Source organism: Lachnellula hyalina, assembly GCF_007821495.1.
Source record: "Lachnellula hyalina strain CBS 185.66 chromosome Unknown contig00078, whole genome shotgun sequence".
Taxonomy (NCBI): Eukaryota; Fungi; Ascomycota; class Leotiomycetes; order Helotiales; family Lachnaceae; genus Lachnellula; species Lachnellula hyalina.
The window spans coordinates 1-20,515 of NW_022157192.1; the positions used below are offsets into that span (position 1 = coordinate 1).

Sequence of the window (20,515 nt, forward strand, 5' to 3'; positions counted from 1 at the left end):
ACCCCGTGACGGTCGGTGTCGATTCACGGCCCACCGCACACACTTCCCGCTCACCCTCACCCGTGGCACCTGGACCGAGCCGTGCCCTCGAACTCGCACCCCTCAACAGCAACACCAAGACCGATACCAACCGCAACCATAGTACCTACAGTCTTCACCTACCCCACACCACCCACCCCACAACCGAGCACATGCAAGTGCAAGTGCGCGTCCAAACGCTCGACCGCGTGATCTTTATCTCTGCGCTCCCGATCCCCAACCTCGAGCGCTGTCTCATCCACCAGGACCTCGCTGCGCGCATGCGCTACGATACCAGTGATCTGGATGCGGGGCCGTGGATCACGTATGGAGATGGTCAGCGAGAGAAGAGTATGAGGGAGATTAAGGTGGTGTGCACGATTGGGGAGTTGTATTTGGGTTTGGACTTGGATGGGAAATGGGATCTGAGTGCGGAGAGGGAGTTTGAGTTGAAGTTTATTGTGTTTCAGCGCGAGCGGGGGGAGGGGGAAGTGAGTATCTATCTGGGGAGGGAATATTTGGACAAGGAGAGGCAGGCTCTCAAGAATTCATGAGCACCTCGAGTGTTCCTGGGTAGACTGGCATATATATTGAGCGTCAGTGAAATTTACGGCCAAGTCAAGGATTTCTGTGAGCGAAACCACAGTCTTTGTGATGAGTACGGTATATGTGAAGAGTTTCAGGCAGATCGCATCTGTTCCAGGCCTGGGGATATTCTGTGCTATGCATGTCCCTCCACATGTGGTAGTACAGTACGGTACAGTACAAGAGACCAGACACTTACTCCATATAGGAGCTAGAGTCTAGACCTTTGCGAAAAGTCGTGTACTGTATGTGGAGATTTGCAGAGTACACGCTTATTCCGTAAGGATCAAAAAGAACAAAAAAGAAAGGTTTCAGCCAATCATGGATAATTGGTGTAGCGTGGTGCCACTATACTCGAGCGGGGAACCGCATTCAAGAAATCCTCGACACCACTGCGAGGAGTAATAACCTGAATGAAGGAGATGGGTATATATTTGAATTTCGGAATTGGAGAGAGGGTACATGTATTGTGGAACTACAGACCTGGATACCTGGATGTACCCTTTTAGGAAACCGAAATCCTATGACACAGGCACGGCATATATTCTCTGCTGGAAATTGGAGTGGTTGAATATAATATGGTATGGTATAGTTGGTATTCTAGGAGGTCGTGTACTACGTTGGGCGACTTCTAGAAGGCGGAGCGAGCTATTCTGGGGGTTTGGGGAGGATAATATAAGGTGGTGACGGGTTTCAGACGGCTAGATGCAGAGGTGAGAAGAGGGGTGGAGAGAGTACATGCACATTGGGCTGGATGAGGCTCGAAATAAGGAGAGGGAGAGGGATATGGGGGGGAAGGAAAATAATAGCCATGCATGCATGGATTAATGGGGAGTTTGGATGCAGTGGACGTACACTACTGCACTGCATCCAGGCTCTTGCCTTTTATCTTGATCAAGGTAGAATTCAGGTACAGTACGTTCCTAAGCAGGTAGAACATGGACCTATTCACACATTCACACATTCACACTGACGATTGCCGGCAAAAGCTACCTACCTCAACCACCACAGCATAGCCTCGTCAACAGCATCTTTTCCATTCGTTTGATTGTTGATGGCTTGTCCTAGTTCCCTCGCTAGATATTCTTTTTGATTTGATTTCATCATACCATACAGATTCTTCAATCATCCACGGTCGTTAATCACCTCTCAACTACTGCGCCTTGTCTTGTCTTGTCTCGTTTTTACACCCATGGCTCGTCCCCTTTGGCTATGGGGGTGGTGCATCCTCTACACCCATACCTACACCTCGGTTTCAGTCTCAGCTCTACCGTGGATTGGCCCGGCGCAGACGTATACTGCGACCGCGACGGCGGATTGGACTCCAGCGCCCACGAACGGAGTAGGTATACGTGAGCTCTTCGGCAGAGATAGTTATCCGCCGAATCTTTGTGGGTGGTGCGTTAAGTTGCATGCTTAGAACCCGTCCCGATTCTCCTAATTATTGAATTGATTCATTGATGCTAACTTTGTGTTGTGTTATGTTATGTAGGCAAGGCCCTACCTATCAAGGCGCATACTGCGGATCTGATTCCTCGTGTGCTTGGTTTACGGATATCAGTGTTGTGGGATGTTGTTCGATTGGGGGGTCGTGTGATGCGGTGTATACGTCTTGTAGAGAGGGACCTGATGCTCGACAGAGCTCTTCGGATCCTGGAGCCAAGACTTGGTAATATGCATCCAACCTGGAAGTGTCAAGTTGGTTTTAACATGTTTGCAGCACGAGCGATCAGCACTGTTATCGCAATTCGTTTCCGAATTCCTTCTATCAGTATGGATGTGGGAGTACGTCGACGGGCCAAACAGTCGTTACGTCTTTCTCGGGTATCAATCCCCAGTTCTCGATTTATATCACGTATACCGAAGGTTCTGGAGCTGGAGCTGCCGCAAGTTCTTCTACATCAACAGGCAGAAATCACGAACAAAGTACTTCTGAAGCCTTTGCTTCTGAAACAGGCGACGGCGAAAGTACCGTGGCTCGGACTTCTTTTGCAGCAAGTTCTACGACAAGCTCTACGACAAGCTCTACGACAAGTCCAACAAATTTGGGCTCCTTCACACCTTCGTCGAGGACAAGCTCTTCTAAAGGCCCCATCTTCAGTGCTCCTTCAGCTGCCCCTAGTCTCAATAATCTAGCACCAGCACCAGTACCAGCACCAGAACCAACACCGAATCCCTCAAATGGTCTCTCGACAGGCAAAAAGATCGCCATTGGTGTCGTCGCAGGAGTAACAGCAATCATCGCCGTTGCATTACTCATATACTGCCTCCTATTCCGCCACCGCAAACAAAGCAAAACCGTTCAATACGCCTCTAACACCTCAGCAGACGGAGATCCCCAGGCCGATCTTCCACATGAACTAAAGGGCAGCGACAACATGCCCGTGGAAATGGACCAGAACAGTTCCCGGCAGACGAACGTGCTACAGCACCAGCACATGTACACGCCACTCACAGGAGCGCCGGAAAACCAGAATCAGTATCCTCAGGAATTGGAAAATACAAATACCAATTCACCCGTGCCGTCCTACGGTACATATGTATGGCCTCTCCACCAAAGCCCCACCGCAACAGCATCTCCAGCCGTCTCTCCTCGCTCCTCTCCACCTCAGCATCAGGACCAGAACCAGCAGCAAAGCCCTACGCACACAAAAACCCTCTCAGCAGTATCCCCGCGCTCTTCAACAGCCATGTCACAGACACAGACACCAACAATGACCATAACATCACCCACACCAACCCTGACCGCTGCATCCCCCGCACTACCCACGACGCACCTCCCCGATCGCGACGTCTTCGAACTACCCGCCGAGCGCCCCATCGCTGTCTCGAGCTCTACCCCAGCCGGTCTCGCTATCTCCCATGCCCTCCCAGAGGCGGATACTGGGCGGCCGACGACGCATAATGGCAGCTCGCTGCAGATGGCGGAGGAGAATCTACTGCGGTTGCGTAAGGAGAGGTAGAGGGGGACTCAGATGCGGAAAGAGGGGTTATGAGTGTGGATGAGGGATTGGGGAAACTGAGGATGGAGGAAGGGAGATGTGATAAGATGAGATGAGAATGAAATGAAACGTATAACCAGATAATGAAGATACGATAGATAGGGTAGGCCCTAGGGGGCAAAAAAAGAAGAAAGAAAAAAGAATTGTAAGATCGACTAAGATGTGTAAAATACAAAAAGAAAACTTTCATTTCGTCCTTTAGATATCATATGCTTACTCCGTATAATCTCATTATCATACTGACTAATTACGTTCATGCAATATACATTTACTAGCTTACCTAAGATAAAAAAATACTACTCATTACCTTCTTTCTTACTTTCTCAGCTAAGCATTTCAACTACTCGAGCTCGCATATATGAATTAGATGCTATAAGTATTTACCTCAAATATTAAAATAAAATTCATATAACTTCTCTAGATAATAAAGCTTAGACATTCGAGGTAATTATTTTCTTAACTGTCTATAACTTTACACTAATATGTAATACTTCTTTACATCTACGAGTATATAGGAAGCTGCGGGATAAAAAGCCCCCAACCCCCCTATTCTCCTCGCTTAAGCATTCGTGGTTAGGGCCAGGGCCTCAGAGCTAAGCTATTTCCAGGCCTATAATAAAGTACTCTCTGTACATAGATATCACCTAGTACGTATTTAGTGATTAAAAAACTAGACGTTCAAATCCTCATCCTCATACTTATACTCATACTGCATTCTCTATAGTTAGTAACCCGCCAGATAATCATCCATTAATCAATCAATCACGTGAATTCGATCCTCATATAATCTTACATCCCCATACTATATAAGCTACAAGTAATCCGTACATACGTGCATCGGTAGTATGATTAATACTCAATCGCATTACGGTATGATTCGAATCGATCCAAATCAAAGATTATATATAGCATCTAGGTACTCCGGATCCGGAGTAACATCTATCACTCAATAGTTTCTCAGTCATATCGGTCTGCATAATGTCTACCCCGTTAAGAATGCTTGTTACCGTTACATATCTCACGGTCAACGCGACGCTACTTACTTAAGGACCGGTTAAAATATGATATGATACCTTTAGTGGGTAACTTCACGAGGTTGTGGGGGTTCCCGACTAGGTAATTCTTATTCTGATGCATAGGTACGGTTTATTTTATATACGTACGTACGCTGAGGATGTCTATTTTCATCTTTTGATGTAACAAAAAACGCCATACAATCACAATCATAAGCCTTTTAATTTTCGCTCCCCCATCAAAATCAACACATAATACACCATCCAGCTAATCTGATCTACCCAAGATAAGCTCAAGCCCAGAGATTCAAAACCTGTTTCTTGCCCTTATTCCCCTTCTTCTTCCCCGGGCCCCTGCCAGCGCCCTCGCCAGCCTCACCGTCCACTTCACTCTCCGCAGGCGTCGGACTCGGCGACCACGCATTGCCTCCCCTGCCAGCACCAGCACCAGAACCGCCATCACGCTTGACCATGCCACTGCCATAGCCAAAGAGCGAAGTCTGCGGTTTAGGGGCGCGAGGAAGAGACGGGAATGCATCATTTGCACCTCTGCCCGCGCGGGAAGGAGGAGCCGTAGAAGCTGGGCGGGACGTAGGAGCAGATGAAGATGCGGAGGTGGATGCTTGAGGGACCCAGGAGGTTGTGGAGACTTTGCCCCTCGATGCAGTGGGAGTTGGGAGGCCTGGGAAGGGATTACTGGAACTCGCGAGTCCGGATGCAGTGCCCCATGATCGCGTTTGAGACACACTGCTGCGACTAGATTGCACGGTCGATGATTTCAGTTTCAGCACGCGGTTGGATTTGCTGGCGTTGGAGGGACGAGATGAGGATGCCCAGTTGAGGGGGATGGAACTGCTGCTGTTGCTCGTTACTGGCAGAGAAGGATAATCATCATTAATTGCCTTCCAATTATTCCACGCCGTTCGCAGGGCCGTCGTTTTACTCTCATCTTCATATAGATCTGCGACTTCGTTGATTAGTGTACCGAGGGACTTGGGCGAAGTGGATGAGAAGAGTGTGAAGAAGGTGTCGATTAGGGCTTGGGCTTTGATAGCGCCGCGTTTGTAGGAAGCGATGCTGTTGCGGAATTGTGTCATTTTTAGGTCGTCGTTTTGGAGGAGCGTGTTGGCGCGTTCGATTACTGTTGCGTGTCGCAGGGCGCGCGCTTGTTCTTGTGGTGTTTGAGGTGGGATTTGGACATGTGATGCGGCATCTACATTTGCTGGTGGCTGGACGCTGGTGCTTTGTGGTGAGCGAGTTCCTGGGGGCGCTCGAGCGGCAGCAGGTGTTGGTGCGGAAGTCAGCTGGCCTCCAAACGTCCTGGGTTGTATCGATTGTGCCGTCTGAATAGCCATTTGCCGCTGAAATGCCTGTTCATCTCGCCTCAGTGGCTGCGCAGTAGAAGCGGGAATAGCTTCTGTATTGGGATCCCTTCCTCTTCCCCGTCCCCTACCATCCCTCTGCTCTCTCTGACTTCCACCTCCCCTCCTCGGCTCAACATACGCATCGCGATACGCAAGAGTCGACATATCAACCGTCCTCGCATCTCTCCTAACATCCTTCGACAACTCACTCCCATGCTCTGACAGCTGATGAGCCTTTAGATCAAGCTCAGTCGGGAAAACAATGAACTTCTGCTCCATACAGTCCTTATGCGGACACATAAAGTGATCTTTCCGGAAGTGGAGCTGCAGCTCATTATAATCCTTATAATACTGAGGTATTCCTGATGTTCTCTCACAGATAAAGCACTTCTCATGACTATCCCTGCAATGAACAAATAGCTCATCATCACTATAATACCTCGTCTTGCAAATATCGCACATAGGATGGCCCTTGAAACCGCTCTGGTCAATAGCACCGGGATTATCATCTCCCTTGCGATTATGTTTTTGTAGTTCCGCATCCGTGAGAAGTTCGTGCTCGTGCGTAAAGACTTTCTTATGCCGTGAACATAAATCGCAGATCTTCTTGTGGTGTTGAGTCCTAACATGCTTATGAAGATCCGGCCAACTCAGACATGCAACATCGCAGTCATTATCCGGGCAATTGTATTGCAGGAGGAGCCTGGTATCTTCCATCATATCGGGAGTTTCGTAACGGATGCCGAAATTCCCTGTGCTTGCGATATCCGAGTCCTTGAAATCTTCATATAGTTTCGTAGCATCGTCTGTAAAGATTACATCTGCTGCTTCAGTCTGGAATTCTTGTTAGTATATATATATATATATGATTTCGGGGCTGGTGGGAGAATGAAGGGGCTTACTCGACAATGTGGACAATGCTTAGAACCATACAGCGCTCTCAACCGGAGCGAACAAATATGACATGTCCGGTGATTGCACGGGGGAACAGCGTAGTGATCGATATGACTGGCGCAAATCCAGCATACTTCTACCTCTTCCTCTCCTTCTGCAACCTCCTTTCCCTTCGACTCCACCGCGACTTGTGGCGGTGGTGCCGTTGGCTCTGCTTGCACTTGGCGTTGTGATTGCGGCGGCCTCGAAAAACCCCCCCTTCCTCCTCGACGTCCACCTTGTGCCGGCGATCTAGTCTCATTGCTCATTGAATCCCCACGTCCTCTACCCCGTCCTCTACCTCTACCGCCCCCTCGTCGTGGCGCATTTGCCGGTTCTTCGGAAGCCATTGCTTTTTCGTCCTGTGATATTGAGTATCCCAATGGCCTATCCGTTGTTGTAATGGTGGGAACTGTTTGTTACTGTTGATCGCCAGACAGTTGTGTAGCCTTTGTTTTTGTTTGTCAAGGTCATCTAAGAAGACGAATTATTTTGGGGGAGGTCACCTAGTGGGGCGAAATCAAGCGAGGTAACCCCGCGGCAAGGCTGATTCTGACTGATTCGGGCGTGAGCCATTGTGAGTCTTCACTGACAAAACAATTTGGTGGCATGGCGAGGAGTCACTTGTGTAGTTGCTTATGCAGCGACTATTCTGCTCAAGTTGCTATTGCAATTCATAGGAAACACGAGCTTTCTTCAGTCTCTGGAAACATTTTCGTGTTATTGATCAATAGACTCTGGGTTTCAGATACGCTCCCTTTACTGTACCACCAAATCACATAGGCAGACAATCAGATGGTTTCAAGGATCATCATCTCATTTCAATCACATCATTGGATATCCCACCATATACCAAGCCGTACAATGCCGTAAAAGCCCTTCCGTCCCATAAACGCCATCCCAAGTTCATAATCATATCCCCTCCTCCACCGCCTCCCGCTTGAATGCCAGATCTAAGCATCTTAATCATTCCTCCTCAACATCATAAAGCTGCTTTCCCAGAAGCTTGTTCATAGTAAACATATGCACCTTTTCCTGCTTAAACACCAGCTGTAGCCTATCATCGCAAAGGATTTGGCGTTTATCAGATGGGTCTTGCAGGTCGTGTCCTTTGATATACTCCCATAACTTCTTGACGACTTGTGGGCGTGAAAGCTGGTTTTCACGATCATTAGTACATGCCCTTTGCTAAAAGCTTGGAAGAGGGAAGTGGTGCGACTTACAGTAACCTCCCCAACCAAGTCTGCCAGTGGCGCAGAAAGGTGGTATTGTTTCTATCATCCAATCCTATATTAGCACTCCGACTCCCAAATCCAAAACAGCGAAGAGGAGGGGATGACGAAAGGGAAAACCAACATGGAAACCACCCTTCTTGACCTTCTCTCTAACCACACCATCACTGCCCACCACGTCACTATCATCCTCATCCTTAACCTTCTTGTCACTCTTCTGCTTCTTCTTCACCACCCTCTTCCTCTTCGGCGTCGCTACACCCCTCCTCGTAGGCCTCGCTCCTCTATCTTCCTGTGCCTGCAACCTAGCCGCCAACTTCGCATCGTCAACCTCCTTCTTAGTCCCACTTCCACTGCGTCCAGCTCCAGAAGTCGCTTTCCGCTTCTTGGTAGGCGGCTCGTCGGAATCAGATGCTTCTTTTATGAACGGTGTCGAGATGTCGGAAGTGCTACGCGATGGTGTATGATATCCATTCGCCTTCTCCCCACCACCATCTCCACCATCTTTATTCTCCTCCACTTCCGTCGAAAGGACAGGGACATCAATAGCCTTATGCGCAAGGTCAAATCTCTGCATAATCAACTCATGAATCGCTGCCTAGTAACCCCATAAATATCAGCAAAATATCAATACCAACACCAACACTAAACCATACCCCCTCTCCCCTTGCGCCCATCCCCTCTCTACGCACAACAAACAGCAAAAGAAAGGATAAAAAAAACACCACAAAAACAAACCTTCTTATCCCCCAACTCAACCCCAAACTTCGCAACCAACCCCTTCCGTATCTGCTTCGAAGAAATCGTCTGCAGATCCGCAGATGCAAGTATACTATCGACAGTCGCCGTATACTGCGCGCGCTCCGCAGGTGAGACTATTATATCATCAATTAGCCCCTCTTCTCTTCTTGCAGAAGCCGCCAGGGGGGAGGTTACGTGGGGTAGTCATGGTATCGGTGATGCGATCGAAGCGCTCTGGTTGGAAAAGTGCGAGACGAGGAGGCAGGTAGGGAAGTAGGTAGTTGATGATAGAAAGCTTCCTTTGCTTGTTTCGTTTCCTTGTTCGCGCAAGTGAATACCCGCTCTCTTGCTCAAGCTAAAGAAAGCTCTGAGCTGAATGAGATGCGATGCGCTGCGCTGCCTACCTAAGGTACTTTCCCAGTAACCGTCCGTCCGTCCGTCCGTTTGTTCGTTCGTTCCTATCGCATGCGCATTCGCATGGCAAGCAAGAAATAATACCAGTATGCTTCCTTCCAACAAAGCTGGAAGAAAAAGAACGATTGCGAGAATGTGTAGGTAGGCAAGGCAAGGCAAGGTAAGGTAAGATACTGTATGTATGTACAGCGGCGCTATGTAAAGTAGGTAGGTAGGTAGATGGTGTCAGTAGCTCCGCTCCTGTGAGAAGCTATACAGCCCGGAGCGGGAAGCGCCCGCGTGTGATGCGTGTTGGGTGGCTGGAATCGGCTCAAGCCACAGCACACCATATTATTCAGCCGCACCCTTCTTCAGCAATTGATCCTCTTTCTCTCGGGGAAAAGAGTTGGTTGAGATATAGTTTTACATGTTTTTCTTAGGTTGATAGAAAGAGTGTCAAATTGGAGAAAAGCTGATGAGACGGACGCATGGGTCATAGATATGAGTAGAGCAACTATCAATCAAGCATGAGATGTCTAGGTATAGCGCATATATAATCATCATAAGTCATCTGAATGCTTCAGTTCCTATCCAACCTATAGGAATACATAAATGATTTCCAAACGCCATATATCCAAACGACTTTTCCCTCCAATGTTCAAAGCCCAACCGGCGTGTAATACTCGTGGAATCGGTCCGTCTCATCCCACTCCAGAACATAAACCAAGTTCCAGCAATTAATCAAAAGATTCGGAAACCTGTGGGTCCAAAAGTTCAAATACCCTTCAGGCAGAGGCCCGACCTCCTTCTTCAACTTATCAGACATATCCTCATAATGATTCTTCTTGTTACGCAAAGCGCGAAGCAAATCCAAAAGTCGGCTTCCAGTATACTTCCTCTGCTTGCCCATCGACTCAACAAAATCTTTACCGAGATGCTTTAAAAAGTCATATCTAACGGTATTGGGAGCGCATTTCTCAAGCTCAAGTAGGGCTTCGGAAGGAGGATCACGTTTCTCCTTCTCGAAGTGATCTGAGACGTCACAAAGAAAGTTGAGACGCTTCTTAGCGGACCAGAAAAACGGATGGGCCATTACTTGAAGGGCTGTGGGACGTGCTTTGGGCTCGGGGGAGAGCATAGAGCTGATTAGTTCCTCTGCTTCGAATCCGTAATTCCCATACACACTAAGAGTGCTAAGATCAAATTTGCCTTTGCGAATGTTGACTTCTCGCATGTATCTGTCGCCGCAGTCAAAAGGATGGGAACCTTTGGTGAGCACATAGAAGAAGACTAAGCCAAGGGAGAAGATGTCAATGGCTCGTGTAGCCCTTCTGTTACCGGGCATTAGGCCTGAGCTGACAAGAATTGAGCCCGAATTGCCATCAGTGCTTGCGTCAACCATTGACGTCCCTTGGTGGACATCGTCATCTAAGAGCAGTTCCGGTGCGCGCCATCCAGATGTACCAGCGGCGTGGGCCGTTGTTGCACGGAATGAAGATTGCTCTCCCTCCAACTTCTTGCATAGACCGAAATCCGACACCAGAAGACGGGGTCTTTTATCCTTGCCCATCGCAACCAAAATATTCTGGGGCTTCAGATCACGGTGTACAATTCGAAGGGTGTGCAGATGCTGAAGACCATTCGTGATCTGGTAAAGAACATTTGGAAGATCTTGCTCGCCACCTTGCGCTAGGTCACGATGCAAGTGTGGCTTTTCCACAACCTCTGCAAGGGATGCTGGACATAGCTCAAGTGCGATGTATAGGAACCCAGCAGCTTGTTGCTGGGCAAAGTATCGGATAACTATATCAGTTAGTATAATTTCATTTGCGGGAATTAGGGGAACGTACCATTTGGATGATCGTCACTTTCTCTAAGAAGCTTCGTTTCCTGCGAAGCAATGTCAAAGAACTGCATGAGCATTCTTTTTACAGCAACTTCACGTCCATCGAATTGGCCCTCAAAAACCATGGTACCGTTGCTACCAGTGCCAATGAGCTTTTCGGTGTCAACCGTGAGCGCCCCAATACTAATTGTAGGCCCAGATACCTCCGAAGGGTCATTCGGTACGGTTCTAATATCAGGTTCGAGTTTCGTCTGTTCGCCCATCTTCTGGGCATCGCGAACGGCATCTTCAATAGAGGGTTGAGCCTTGGGTGGATTCCCGTCTTGAGAAGACTCATCCTTCGCGGCGGCCTTTTTCTTCTTATGTTTAACGCCCCCACGAGTGCCTCTATGAGACTTCTTCTTTGGTGTGGGTGCTGCATCATCTGGTGAAGGCGTCTCGAGGGCCGTTGCTGTCTCTTTCTGGACAGGAATCTCGGCATTCGGTGTCTCCCCATCTTGATCCTTAACAGGTGGGATATTAACCGCTTCCTGGGCGGCTGGTATCTCGACGACTTCATTCTCTGCAATTTTAGGAAGCTGACCGGCTTCAGGAACTTCCTTGTTGATTGGCTTGCCAAGTACCTTGGAGAGCTTTTTGTTTCCAGAAACACGACCGACCCAAGCACGAATTTGTCGTTGGTTGCTGACTATGAATCCAAGCAGAAGAAGAAACCAAAGTGGATTTGTAATAAAGTCCTTGAGACTTCTTGCTGCTATTTCAGGTAGTGTTCCAAGTCGTTGAATGAGAGTTGGGTCGTCGATTAGATCAATTTCTTGATTAGGATATAGCTCATCAGAATGCTTCTGGTCTGAAAACCCAGAGGAGAGAGTCAACTGTTGTTCGGTCCTTTGGTCGATGGAATGCAGGCCAACAAGCGCCTCAGATAAATGCCAATCACTCAAAATGTCGGATGCAGGTCGATGTTGTTTCCAACCTCGTTGCATACACTCTGCCTCTTTACTTCCTTGTACAACTAGAGGATATGACGTGCCAGACATAGCGTACCAACTGCCATCTTCGGTATGATTGAGAAAGATACTGCTGGTACGGTGCATTGTTGCTGCCACGTCGTCATCATCATGTGGTGGCATTGGTTGTGGGAGAATGATGAGCTCGGGATTGTTCTTTTCCGAACTCCAGGGTCTTGCTACGTCGAAAACTCTAACCACTGGGGATGAAAACTTCTTCCGGAAAAGCCGTCCTGGTTCGAATTGACCTTGCTCACCCGTGGAGCTACGCCCATGGTCGAGACCCATAATACCCCCGTCATGGCTTGTGTAGATGTATTGATTATCTGGTGTGCTGCGATATTGGCGTTGGAGATCTTGATCAAAAGTATTTGGTGTCCACTCGAAGAAACTCAGGGTCGCAATTTGGTGGCCATCTTTCCTTGATTGTATACCAACTTTGTATTCTGTGCGTCCAATTGTCAGCGTCGGGTTCATGCATTCTTCACTTGGAAACGCTCGGTTGATGCAATTCCCTTCGCCGTCGACGATTGCGCCTTGGGGCCCGAAATATTTAATGACTTTGCCCGTATTGGCATCAACAGTTATCATGTCTGTCTTCTTCTCGCCGGTATACATGACTGGTGGGTCCTCGTTTCCGTATGGGGCCATTTCTTCGACGAGCTTCTTCATTGTTAGACCAGTATTAACTAGGCCGGCATGCGGTCCTCCGGGCGGTCTGTAGATGTAAAGGCTTCCATCCTGACTAGGTTCCACCACCCATATGAAGTCATCAATTGGTATGGACTCGTAGTCTTCCTCTACTTCTGACCGATTTCGTCGATGGTACTTTGTCTCCACCATTGGTTTCTCATAAGATAATTCCCACTTCTCCTCGCCCGTCCTCCTATCCCGGGCATGTAGCTTGCCATCGACGGTCGCCAGAAGCACGAAGTCTTCTACTTCCCAATCCTCAAGACTCCGCGCAGAATGCGGCGAGGAGAGCCCAGCACTGGAAATGCTGGACCGTCTTGCAGGAGGTGCTGCAACGGCGGGATCCGCCGGAGCCAAAGTTGCGATGGCGCTCGCATCGTTTCTCGGTCGTTCATGTTTGCTATCGTTTTGTGTATACTTGCGACGTCCTTGATTGAGGGGCGTCTCGATGGTCGGAGGTACCTTTGTAGCTTCGAGGGTGTGTAACACTTCAGGCTCTCGGTTCTCGTGGGGTGATTCGTGTCGCTGCCGGACTGCGGATCGCTGTTGCTGCTGCTGAGCATCGGCGAGCCATGGTAAAATTAATATGGCTACTGCGAATACGATGACCAGATTGAAATTATTCACGACGTGACCTTCTCGAGGTGGCCGCCGTCGCGGCATTTTGGAGCGTCAACGTTGCTGGGTGGTTGAGACGTCGCCTGAGCGAAGTCTTTGGGCGCTGAAGGACGTTTGGAGGGAGTGCGTCGTTTGTATAAATTCGTGGCCAAAGCAAGTTCTGAAGTTGCAGAAATTCTTTCGAGGGTGAGCTGGAAGGTGAACTGATTGATGAAGGGGGAGAAAGTTTTGTCTTATGGCTGAGTGAGGACTTGGCCTTGGCTTTGCGTAGGCACTCGTTCTCGTTTTAGAAATGGCTACTGTAGGGATGCGAGCCGAAGCTAAACTAGGAGGGGTGTGGTGGTGCGGTGCGGTGCCCTACTGCCCCGGTTTGTCCGTCTCCTCCACAAAAGAAGAGGGCTGGACTAGGCTGGCTGGAACAATAGATGCATCTGCAATATTCTACAAGCAAGTATCTTACGTCTATAAAATCAACGGCTTTGGCAGGATTATTGCAACAAGAAATGGGATACGCTAGGGCTGGGTTGGAGTGTTATTCAATCCTTGACTTGGCTTAGTAGCAGTGAGTGCAGTCAGCTTACTCTGCCTTCGAGACTCGAGTAGCCAAGTCCCCTGGCTGATTGGTTGGATCGTCCAACCATCCCCCAATGTACGAAGTACCAGCGCACTGCAGATTGCCAAGTACAAAGTATTGATCACTCAAGCAAGGAGGTTATGGTTGGCTTGCAAAGTCCAACATTGCATGCATATGAGATGTTCAAGAAACTCCTAAACAACTGTTGCCTTAGCGGCAAAGCGTTTCAGAAAAGAATCCACCTGCCTGAACATTAGTGTTCCACACAGTCTGGCGATCCTGATGTCGGGGATGAGATGTTGGCAAGGGGCTTGGGCTGTCCAACTCGGGTACACGTACTCCTGCTAAGCGGCGCGGCCCTCATAGAGGACCTGTCCTGTACAATTGTTTCGAGATGACTCGTTGAGCCCTTCTAAGCTCCACGCAGCTTCATTGCTCTACTGTAGTTCCAGTACACGCCAAGTAAAATGTTGGACGAACCCGCGTTTGTGGATCAATTCGGCAATAGTTTTGTATCACAGTCAGACACATCTTGGTTATCTCCGTGTCATACCCATTCATCCATTATTGTCGCTGCAACTTGATCTATGGTATGGTACAGATTACCCAGTCTTTTCCGCTTTCATAATACACAAGCATTTTCAGTTTCCCAATCACCTCTCACGTTTCCTTGGTGCGCTTCGGATAATGTTGTCTACTCTCAGGAGAAGCTAGAAGATATTAGTAAGTGCACAAAATCACTCTTGTTCAACAATAGACTTACTTCTGCTGCCTCGGAAGCAGATGACACGACCGCCTTTTTAAGCTTGTAGCTCTCAATGACGCCCAACTCTCTCATATCTGTGATACCACCCCCAGGGGTGAGCAGATCCAAACCATAATTAGTCATGCCATCGTAGATTGCAGTTCGGAGCTTGGCGACAAGTTCACTAGAGTCGTAACCAGCATTGTCGGCCAAGATGGTCGGCAGTTGTCGAAGAGCAATCGCGAAAGCTCCAACAGCAATCTGTTTCTTTCCATCGACCTTCAACGCAGCACCCTCAACTGCCTTAGCCATCAACATCTCCGCACAGCCTCCTCCCAAAGTGGTTCTTGGCTCCTTGACGGTTTGTGATAGCACTGCAAGAGCATCATGGAGCGACCGCTCGGCTTCATCAAGTAGCTGCTCTGTAGCTCCTCTTAGGACGATAGTGCAAGCCTGGCCAGCTGCTACCCCAGAGAATTTGATCAAAGTATCTTCGCCAATGATCACTTCCTCAATCAAATCACAGTGTCCAAGCTTGACCTGGTCTGGGTGCTCAAATGTCGATGTGATCTCTCCGCCAGTAACTAAGGCCAGTCTCTCAATACCGTCAAAGTCCGCATGTTCAATGGACATGATTCCAGCATCGGAGAAAAGTTGTTCGGGCCAATTATAGATGAGTTGTCGGTTGATGAAGCAGTTGATGCCGTGTGCCTTGATCTTGTCTACCTTTGCCTTCATCTTTTCCTTCTCTGCCTTCTCCAAATCTGCAAGCTTTCCAGTAGATCCAACCTTGACACGGGCTCCGAAGATCTTGATCTTGTCGGTATCCATAGCAGTGTTTGCTACCAGAATCTTGGCCTTTTCAAGTCTCTTTGGCTGGTTCACACCAATCTTCTTGTCGAGAATGAACCCTTCATCAAGATATGAGTCGCTGAGCTTTCCACCGGCCTTCTTGATTATTTGGATATGACTGAGATCCGCAGAACCCTTCATCCTGAGTACAGCATCGCATGCGAGCTCCGAAAAGTGATTTCGATCTTGGGACAGAACTTTAGAGCTCAGAGTCGTCCGTGCAATGGCCAGAAGATCCTTTTTAAAAGCTTCGGGTTCACTACTGTGATCCACCGCAGATTTCTCTAATGCTGCAAGGGCTGCGTGACTGGCTATTCTGTAGCCTTCGATGATAGTCTGGGGATGAATCTTCTTATCAACCAACTTCTCGGCCTCCCGTAGCAGCTCTGCAGCTAATACGGTAACAGATGTAGTTCCATCTCCAACCTCGTCGTCCTGAACTTTCGAGATGTTGACGAGAACTTTGGCAGCTGCGTTGTCGAGAGCGATAGATTTAAGGATCGTAGCACCATCGTTTGTGACCATAATCTCACCCGTAGAAGCAGACTGTAAGATCTTGTCCATACCCTTGGGTCCCAAGGTGGATTTTACTGGATCCTGTTAGCTGTTGATGATTTTATAAATCAACAAGGCAAGCTCAAATACCTAAATCTCCAACAGCAATAGCTCCAACGAACGCCGAGAGACGAGCATTCTCTCCTTTCTCCTCTGTAGTACCATCGTCGAAGATTTGGGTAGGGTTAAAGGACGCCATGATGGGTAATTTATGTGGTGTAAAAAAGTCGGATGGCAACCTCATCGTCGCGCACTGGCAGACGCGATTTTCAAGGCACTAGCGAACCACGCTAGGCCCGTGCGATTCCCACATCGAACATCAAAAAAAGTCGCAGAAACTCAACAATACCGCAAACCACCACCTTTTCTTTTATCGGGACTCTCTTTTCTGCCCCTACACCCACACCAGCAGAATATTCTGAGCCATTTACCGATACATCGTAGGATTCCAAAAGCACGCAAATCCCACACCCAGGCCCCCATCCGCAAGGCAAGTGGGGTAAAAATTTACAAAAGCCCACCGAAGGCATCAAGACCACCTATAAGAGCGCACGCTCAAGAATCAAACCGCAATCATGGCGCCGAGTTTCGACCATTTACCAGACCCAGAGGAGGATGACTACGATGAGGATGAGGAACTGGACTTCTCCGACCTGCGCGAGCGATACGAAGTCCAGCTTGAGCAAGGACTGGATACTTTCGTGGTCATCGACGGCTTGCCAGAAGTCACCGAGGAGACGAGACCGAAGTTGATCAAGTTTCTGCTACGAAAGTTGAACGGTGTTGGCAAGGTCCGGGAGGATTCAGTACACATGCCATTGGGCGAGGATGGCAAATCACACAGGTATGTCGCGCAACCTCTAAACACATTTATCTGTCCTAATCTCCTGCTAGGTTTGCCTTCGTTGAATACGCCACCCCTCTTGAAGCTGCCCTCGCATGCAAGACACTCGATGGCGTCTCCCTGGACAAGAAGCACAAGATGGAGGTCAACAAGTTGACAGATATCGAGCGTTATGGCCGAGAAGGACGCATCGACGAGCATTACACACCCCCAAAACTCGAAGAGTTCACCGAAAAGGAACACCTGAGGTCATGGCTTGCAGATCCCAGCGGCCGTGGTCGAGACCAATTCGCTATGTACAAGGACAACAACGTCTTAATAGACTGGAACAACGAGAAGGACACCCCTGAAACAATCGTCGAGCGTCCAAATTGGACCGAGTCGTTTATTCAATGGTCACCACAAGGCACTTTTCTTACTTCCGTTCACGCTCAAGGTGTTCAACTCTGGGGCGGGCCATCTTGGCTTCGACAAAAGCGATTTGCGCATCCTTTCGTCAACCTAGTCGATTTCTCGCCTGGGGAGAAATACCTCACCACCTGGTCCCATCGTCCAATCTCTATTGGCGAAGAGGGCCACCCACAGCTGGCTGCTGAAGACGATGGTAAGCACTTTGTCATCTGGGATATTGAAACAGGCAAACCCCTCCGCTCTTTCCCGAACGCTGAAGTCCCAAGTGCTGGTAATGACGAGGCTGGTAACCCCATCAAAAGGAAGATGCAGTGGCCAGCTTTCAAGTGGTCAGCCGATGACAAGTATGTTGCTCGGTTGACTCAAGGTCAATCAATCTCTGTCTACGATCTACCTACCATGTTACTTGTAGACAAAAAGGTCATCAAGATTGAGGGTGTTATGGAGTTCGAATGGGCTCCAGCAACCCCCCGGAGAGATGGTGTAAAGACTTATGAGCAACTGTTCTGTTACTGGACTCCTGAAATTGGTAGCAATCCTGCAAAGGTCGGCTTGATGAGCATCCCTTCAAAGGAAGTCGTCAGAACCTTGAACCTCTTCAGTGTCACTGATGCTCGACTTCACTGGCAATCAGATGCATCGTACCTGTGTGTCAAGGTCGATCGTCACTCGAAATCGAAGAAATCGCTGGCCACCAGTCTCGAGATCTTCCGTGTCAAGGAGAAGGGTGTACCCGTCGAAGTGGTTGAAGGTATTAAAGACACTGTCGTCAATTTTGCGTGGGAGCCAAAGGGTGACCGTTTCGTCATCATCACTACGGCTGAGGTTGCTGCGCCATCTGCTGTTCCCCCAAAGACATCAGTTGCATTCTACTGCCCCGAGAAAGTTAAGGGTGCTGGTGTAGGCAACTTCAAGCACATCAGAACTTACGATAAAAAGAACAGCAATGCCATCTACTGGTCACCCAAAGGCCGATTCGTTGTTGTAGCCACCGTTTCTTCTCAGCAAAGCTTCGAGTTGGAGTTTTATGACATGGACTTTGAGGGCGAGAAGCCAGAAAGCGACAAGGACTTGACTGCCAACTTGCAACTCATGAACACTGCTGAGCATTACGGTGTTACCGACATTGAGTGGGACCCTACCGGACGATTCGTCGCTACCTCAAGTAGTGTGTGGAAAGTTCCCGTAAGTCCTGCCCAATACTTACTTTAATAAATCAAGCTAACCCGTGTGATAGATGGAAAACGGTTTCCACATGTACGACTTCAAGGGTGAACAACTGCGCGAAGAGCCCGTCGAGAAGATTAAGCAATTCCTCTGGCGCCCACGTCCACCAACTATGCTCACCAAGGAAGAGCAAAAGCTAGTCCGCAAGAACCTCCGCGAATACAGCAAAGTCTTCGAGCAAGAAGATGCCGACCGCGGCGCTTCCGCTGATCTCGCTGTCGTTGAGCACAGGAGACGCTTGCTGGAGGAGTGGATGGCGTGGAGACATTCTGTTGAGCAAGATCTCGAGGATGAGCGTGAAGCCTTGGGCTTGCCGGCGGATCCTGTTGAGCACCTGATCAAGAAGACTGATGAGAGCGAAGACCAGGTTATTGAGGAGATTGTGGAGGAGATTGTTGAGGAGACCGAGGAGATTGTGGGATAAAGTCTTGTTAAATGATACATTTTCGTTTATTTTGGTGGTTGGAGTTGTCAATTGCATAGATACATAGGGCAATAAAAGCCTGGTGGTTAATGCGTTATGAAGACATGCGTGCATAGATGATAAAAGCATAGTCTACATAGCTTGAATTTGGCAACTCTTTGTCCATTATTTTACTTCTAAAGTTTTTTTTGGTGTGAATTTCACTTTATAGCATCTATAAATTTTCACTTCTAGTGCCTGCCAAGAAGAGATCTCAAACCCTAACTTGAAAGCATCTAATAAAGTGGCGTTGGATTACTTGCATATACTAACCCAGAAGATCTATTGGGATCTGTTTTGAGATTAGCGCCTAGCTTTAGCTAAGCCTCTCCTCGAGCATTTTATCAATCACTAGAATCTTGCATGTCTCTCGGGGTCAACTTCAAAAGTGTAAGACATGTCATTCCCAGTTCCACGCCACAGCCAAGTTGATAATAGAGTTCAGATCTTGTGATGACTAGTATAATCATACTCGACCCTCTCTTTTGCTACATGAGCTATATAAATTTATTTCTGTTTTAGTTTCCCTCCGTGGGTAAGTACTACGATATGATATTATTGGCCACTATCTTCAAACTTTCCATCATCAGAAGGGGGCAAGATGATTAAGTGATTGTGGTGAATCCGTCCTGTTATTAGCTATTCACAAGTGTATTTGTGCTGATAATCACAATATCAACTCTTCACAATAACATCTCAAAACCCATAGAACCGTCTACAAAAGTGGCTCCAACTTAACCTTCCCATCTTTCTCTGCATCAACACAATATTATTTTCAGACGCTTATCACTAAGATACCACCACAAACAACTCATCATGTCTGACCGCCGGATATCAACATCGCGAAAGCACTCCACTAGCCGAAAGGAAAGCGGCTCAACTTCCCGCCCTTCTGGCAAACCGAAAGTCGATGAAGACTCCCAAACGGAGAATGGTAGTCGCATGCCTCTGCTCGATTTTGCGAGTAAGCCAAAGGTCACTGAGCTCTCTCGATCAAACCGAACGCCTCAACAGGATTCTTCGAGCAAGTTAGAGCCCATCTTGGTGTCCAAAATTGATCCTTCTCGCAGGACACACGGACAAAGCAGTCAGATGCCTCGACAGGATTCTTCGAGTACGTTGAGACCCATGGAAAAGTCTCAAGTCAATCATTCTCGCACAATATATGGAGAAAGTAGTCGCACGCAGACAGTCGAACCATCTAGAATACCAACGTATGATTCAAGCCTACGGGTAGCCTCCAGATGCATCAGCAGCTATGACCAGCAAATGGCAAGTCGCCAGACACGCATCGATACCTTATTTGGGAGAGATCGCCAAGAGCAGCACACCTGGGCTTTAAATCAACTCAAACAAGGTGCCGGATCCTGTTGCCATGGCTACGGGTGGGAAAGAG

General features: G+C 48.4%; 5 protein-coding genes across 5 annotated transcripts; 1 reads left to right on the forward strand and 4 right to left on the reverse strand.

Annotated features, from left to right (window-relative positions):
- Positions 1 to 4,911: 4,911 nt before the first annotated feature.
- On the reverse strand, positions 4,912 to 7,265 carry LHYA1_G004271 (E3 ubiquitin-protein ligase; the record flags this gene model as incomplete). Its single annotated transcript, XM_031149233.1, has 2 exons — positions 4,912 to 6,816; positions 6,885 to 7,265. 2 exons carry the CDS (start codon positions 7,263 to 7,265, stop codon positions 4,912 to 4,914), a joined length of 2,286 nt encoding a protein of 761 aa, XP_031004857.1.
- Positions 7,266 to 7,881: 616 nt separating this feature from the next.
- Positions 7,882 to 9,096, reverse strand: spp27 (Upstream activation factor subunit; the record flags this gene model as incomplete). Its single annotated transcript, XM_031149234.1, has 5 exons — positions 7,882 to 8,070; positions 8,139 to 8,189; positions 8,272 to 8,745; positions 8,886 to 9,022; positions 9,084 to 9,096. The coding sequence occupies 5 exons, from the start codon at positions 9,094 to 9,096 to the stop codon at positions 7,882 to 7,884; spliced, it is 864 nt and encodes a 287-aa protein (XP_031004856.1).
- Positions 9,097 to 9,939: 843 nt separating this feature from the next.
- IRE1 (Serine/threonine-protein kinase/endoribonuclease) lies at positions 9,940 to 13,493 on the reverse strand (the record flags this gene model as incomplete). The annotated part of the gene is made up of 2 exons (XM_031149235.1): positions 9,940 to 11,084; positions 11,132 to 13,493. 2 exons carry the CDS (start codon positions 13,491 to 13,493, stop codon positions 9,940 to 9,942), a joined length of 3,507 nt encoding a protein of 1,168 aa, XP_031004855.1.
- Positions 13,494 to 14,675: 1,182 nt separating this feature from the next.
- Positions 14,676 to 16,373, reverse strand: cct2 (putative T-complex protein subunit beta; the record flags this gene model as incomplete). The annotated part of the gene is made up of 3 exons (XM_031149236.1): positions 14,676 to 14,732; positions 14,786 to 16,209; positions 16,265 to 16,373. The coding sequence occupies 3 exons, from the start codon at positions 16,371 to 16,373 to the stop codon at positions 14,676 to 14,678; spliced, it is 1,590 nt and encodes a 529-aa protein (XP_031004854.1).
- Positions 16,374 to 16,749: 376 nt separating this feature from the next.
- On the forward strand, positions 16,750 to 19,080 carry prt1 (Eukaryotic translation initiation factor 3 subunit B; the record flags this gene model as incomplete). The annotated part of the gene is made up of 3 exons (XM_031149237.1): positions 16,750 to 17,018; positions 17,069 to 18,614; positions 18,667 to 19,080. The coding sequence occupies 3 exons, from the start codon at positions 16,750 to 16,752 to the stop codon at positions 19,078 to 19,080; spliced, it is 2,229 nt and encodes a 742-aa protein (XP_031004853.1).
- Positions 19,081 to 20,515: the final 1,435 nt, after the last annotated feature.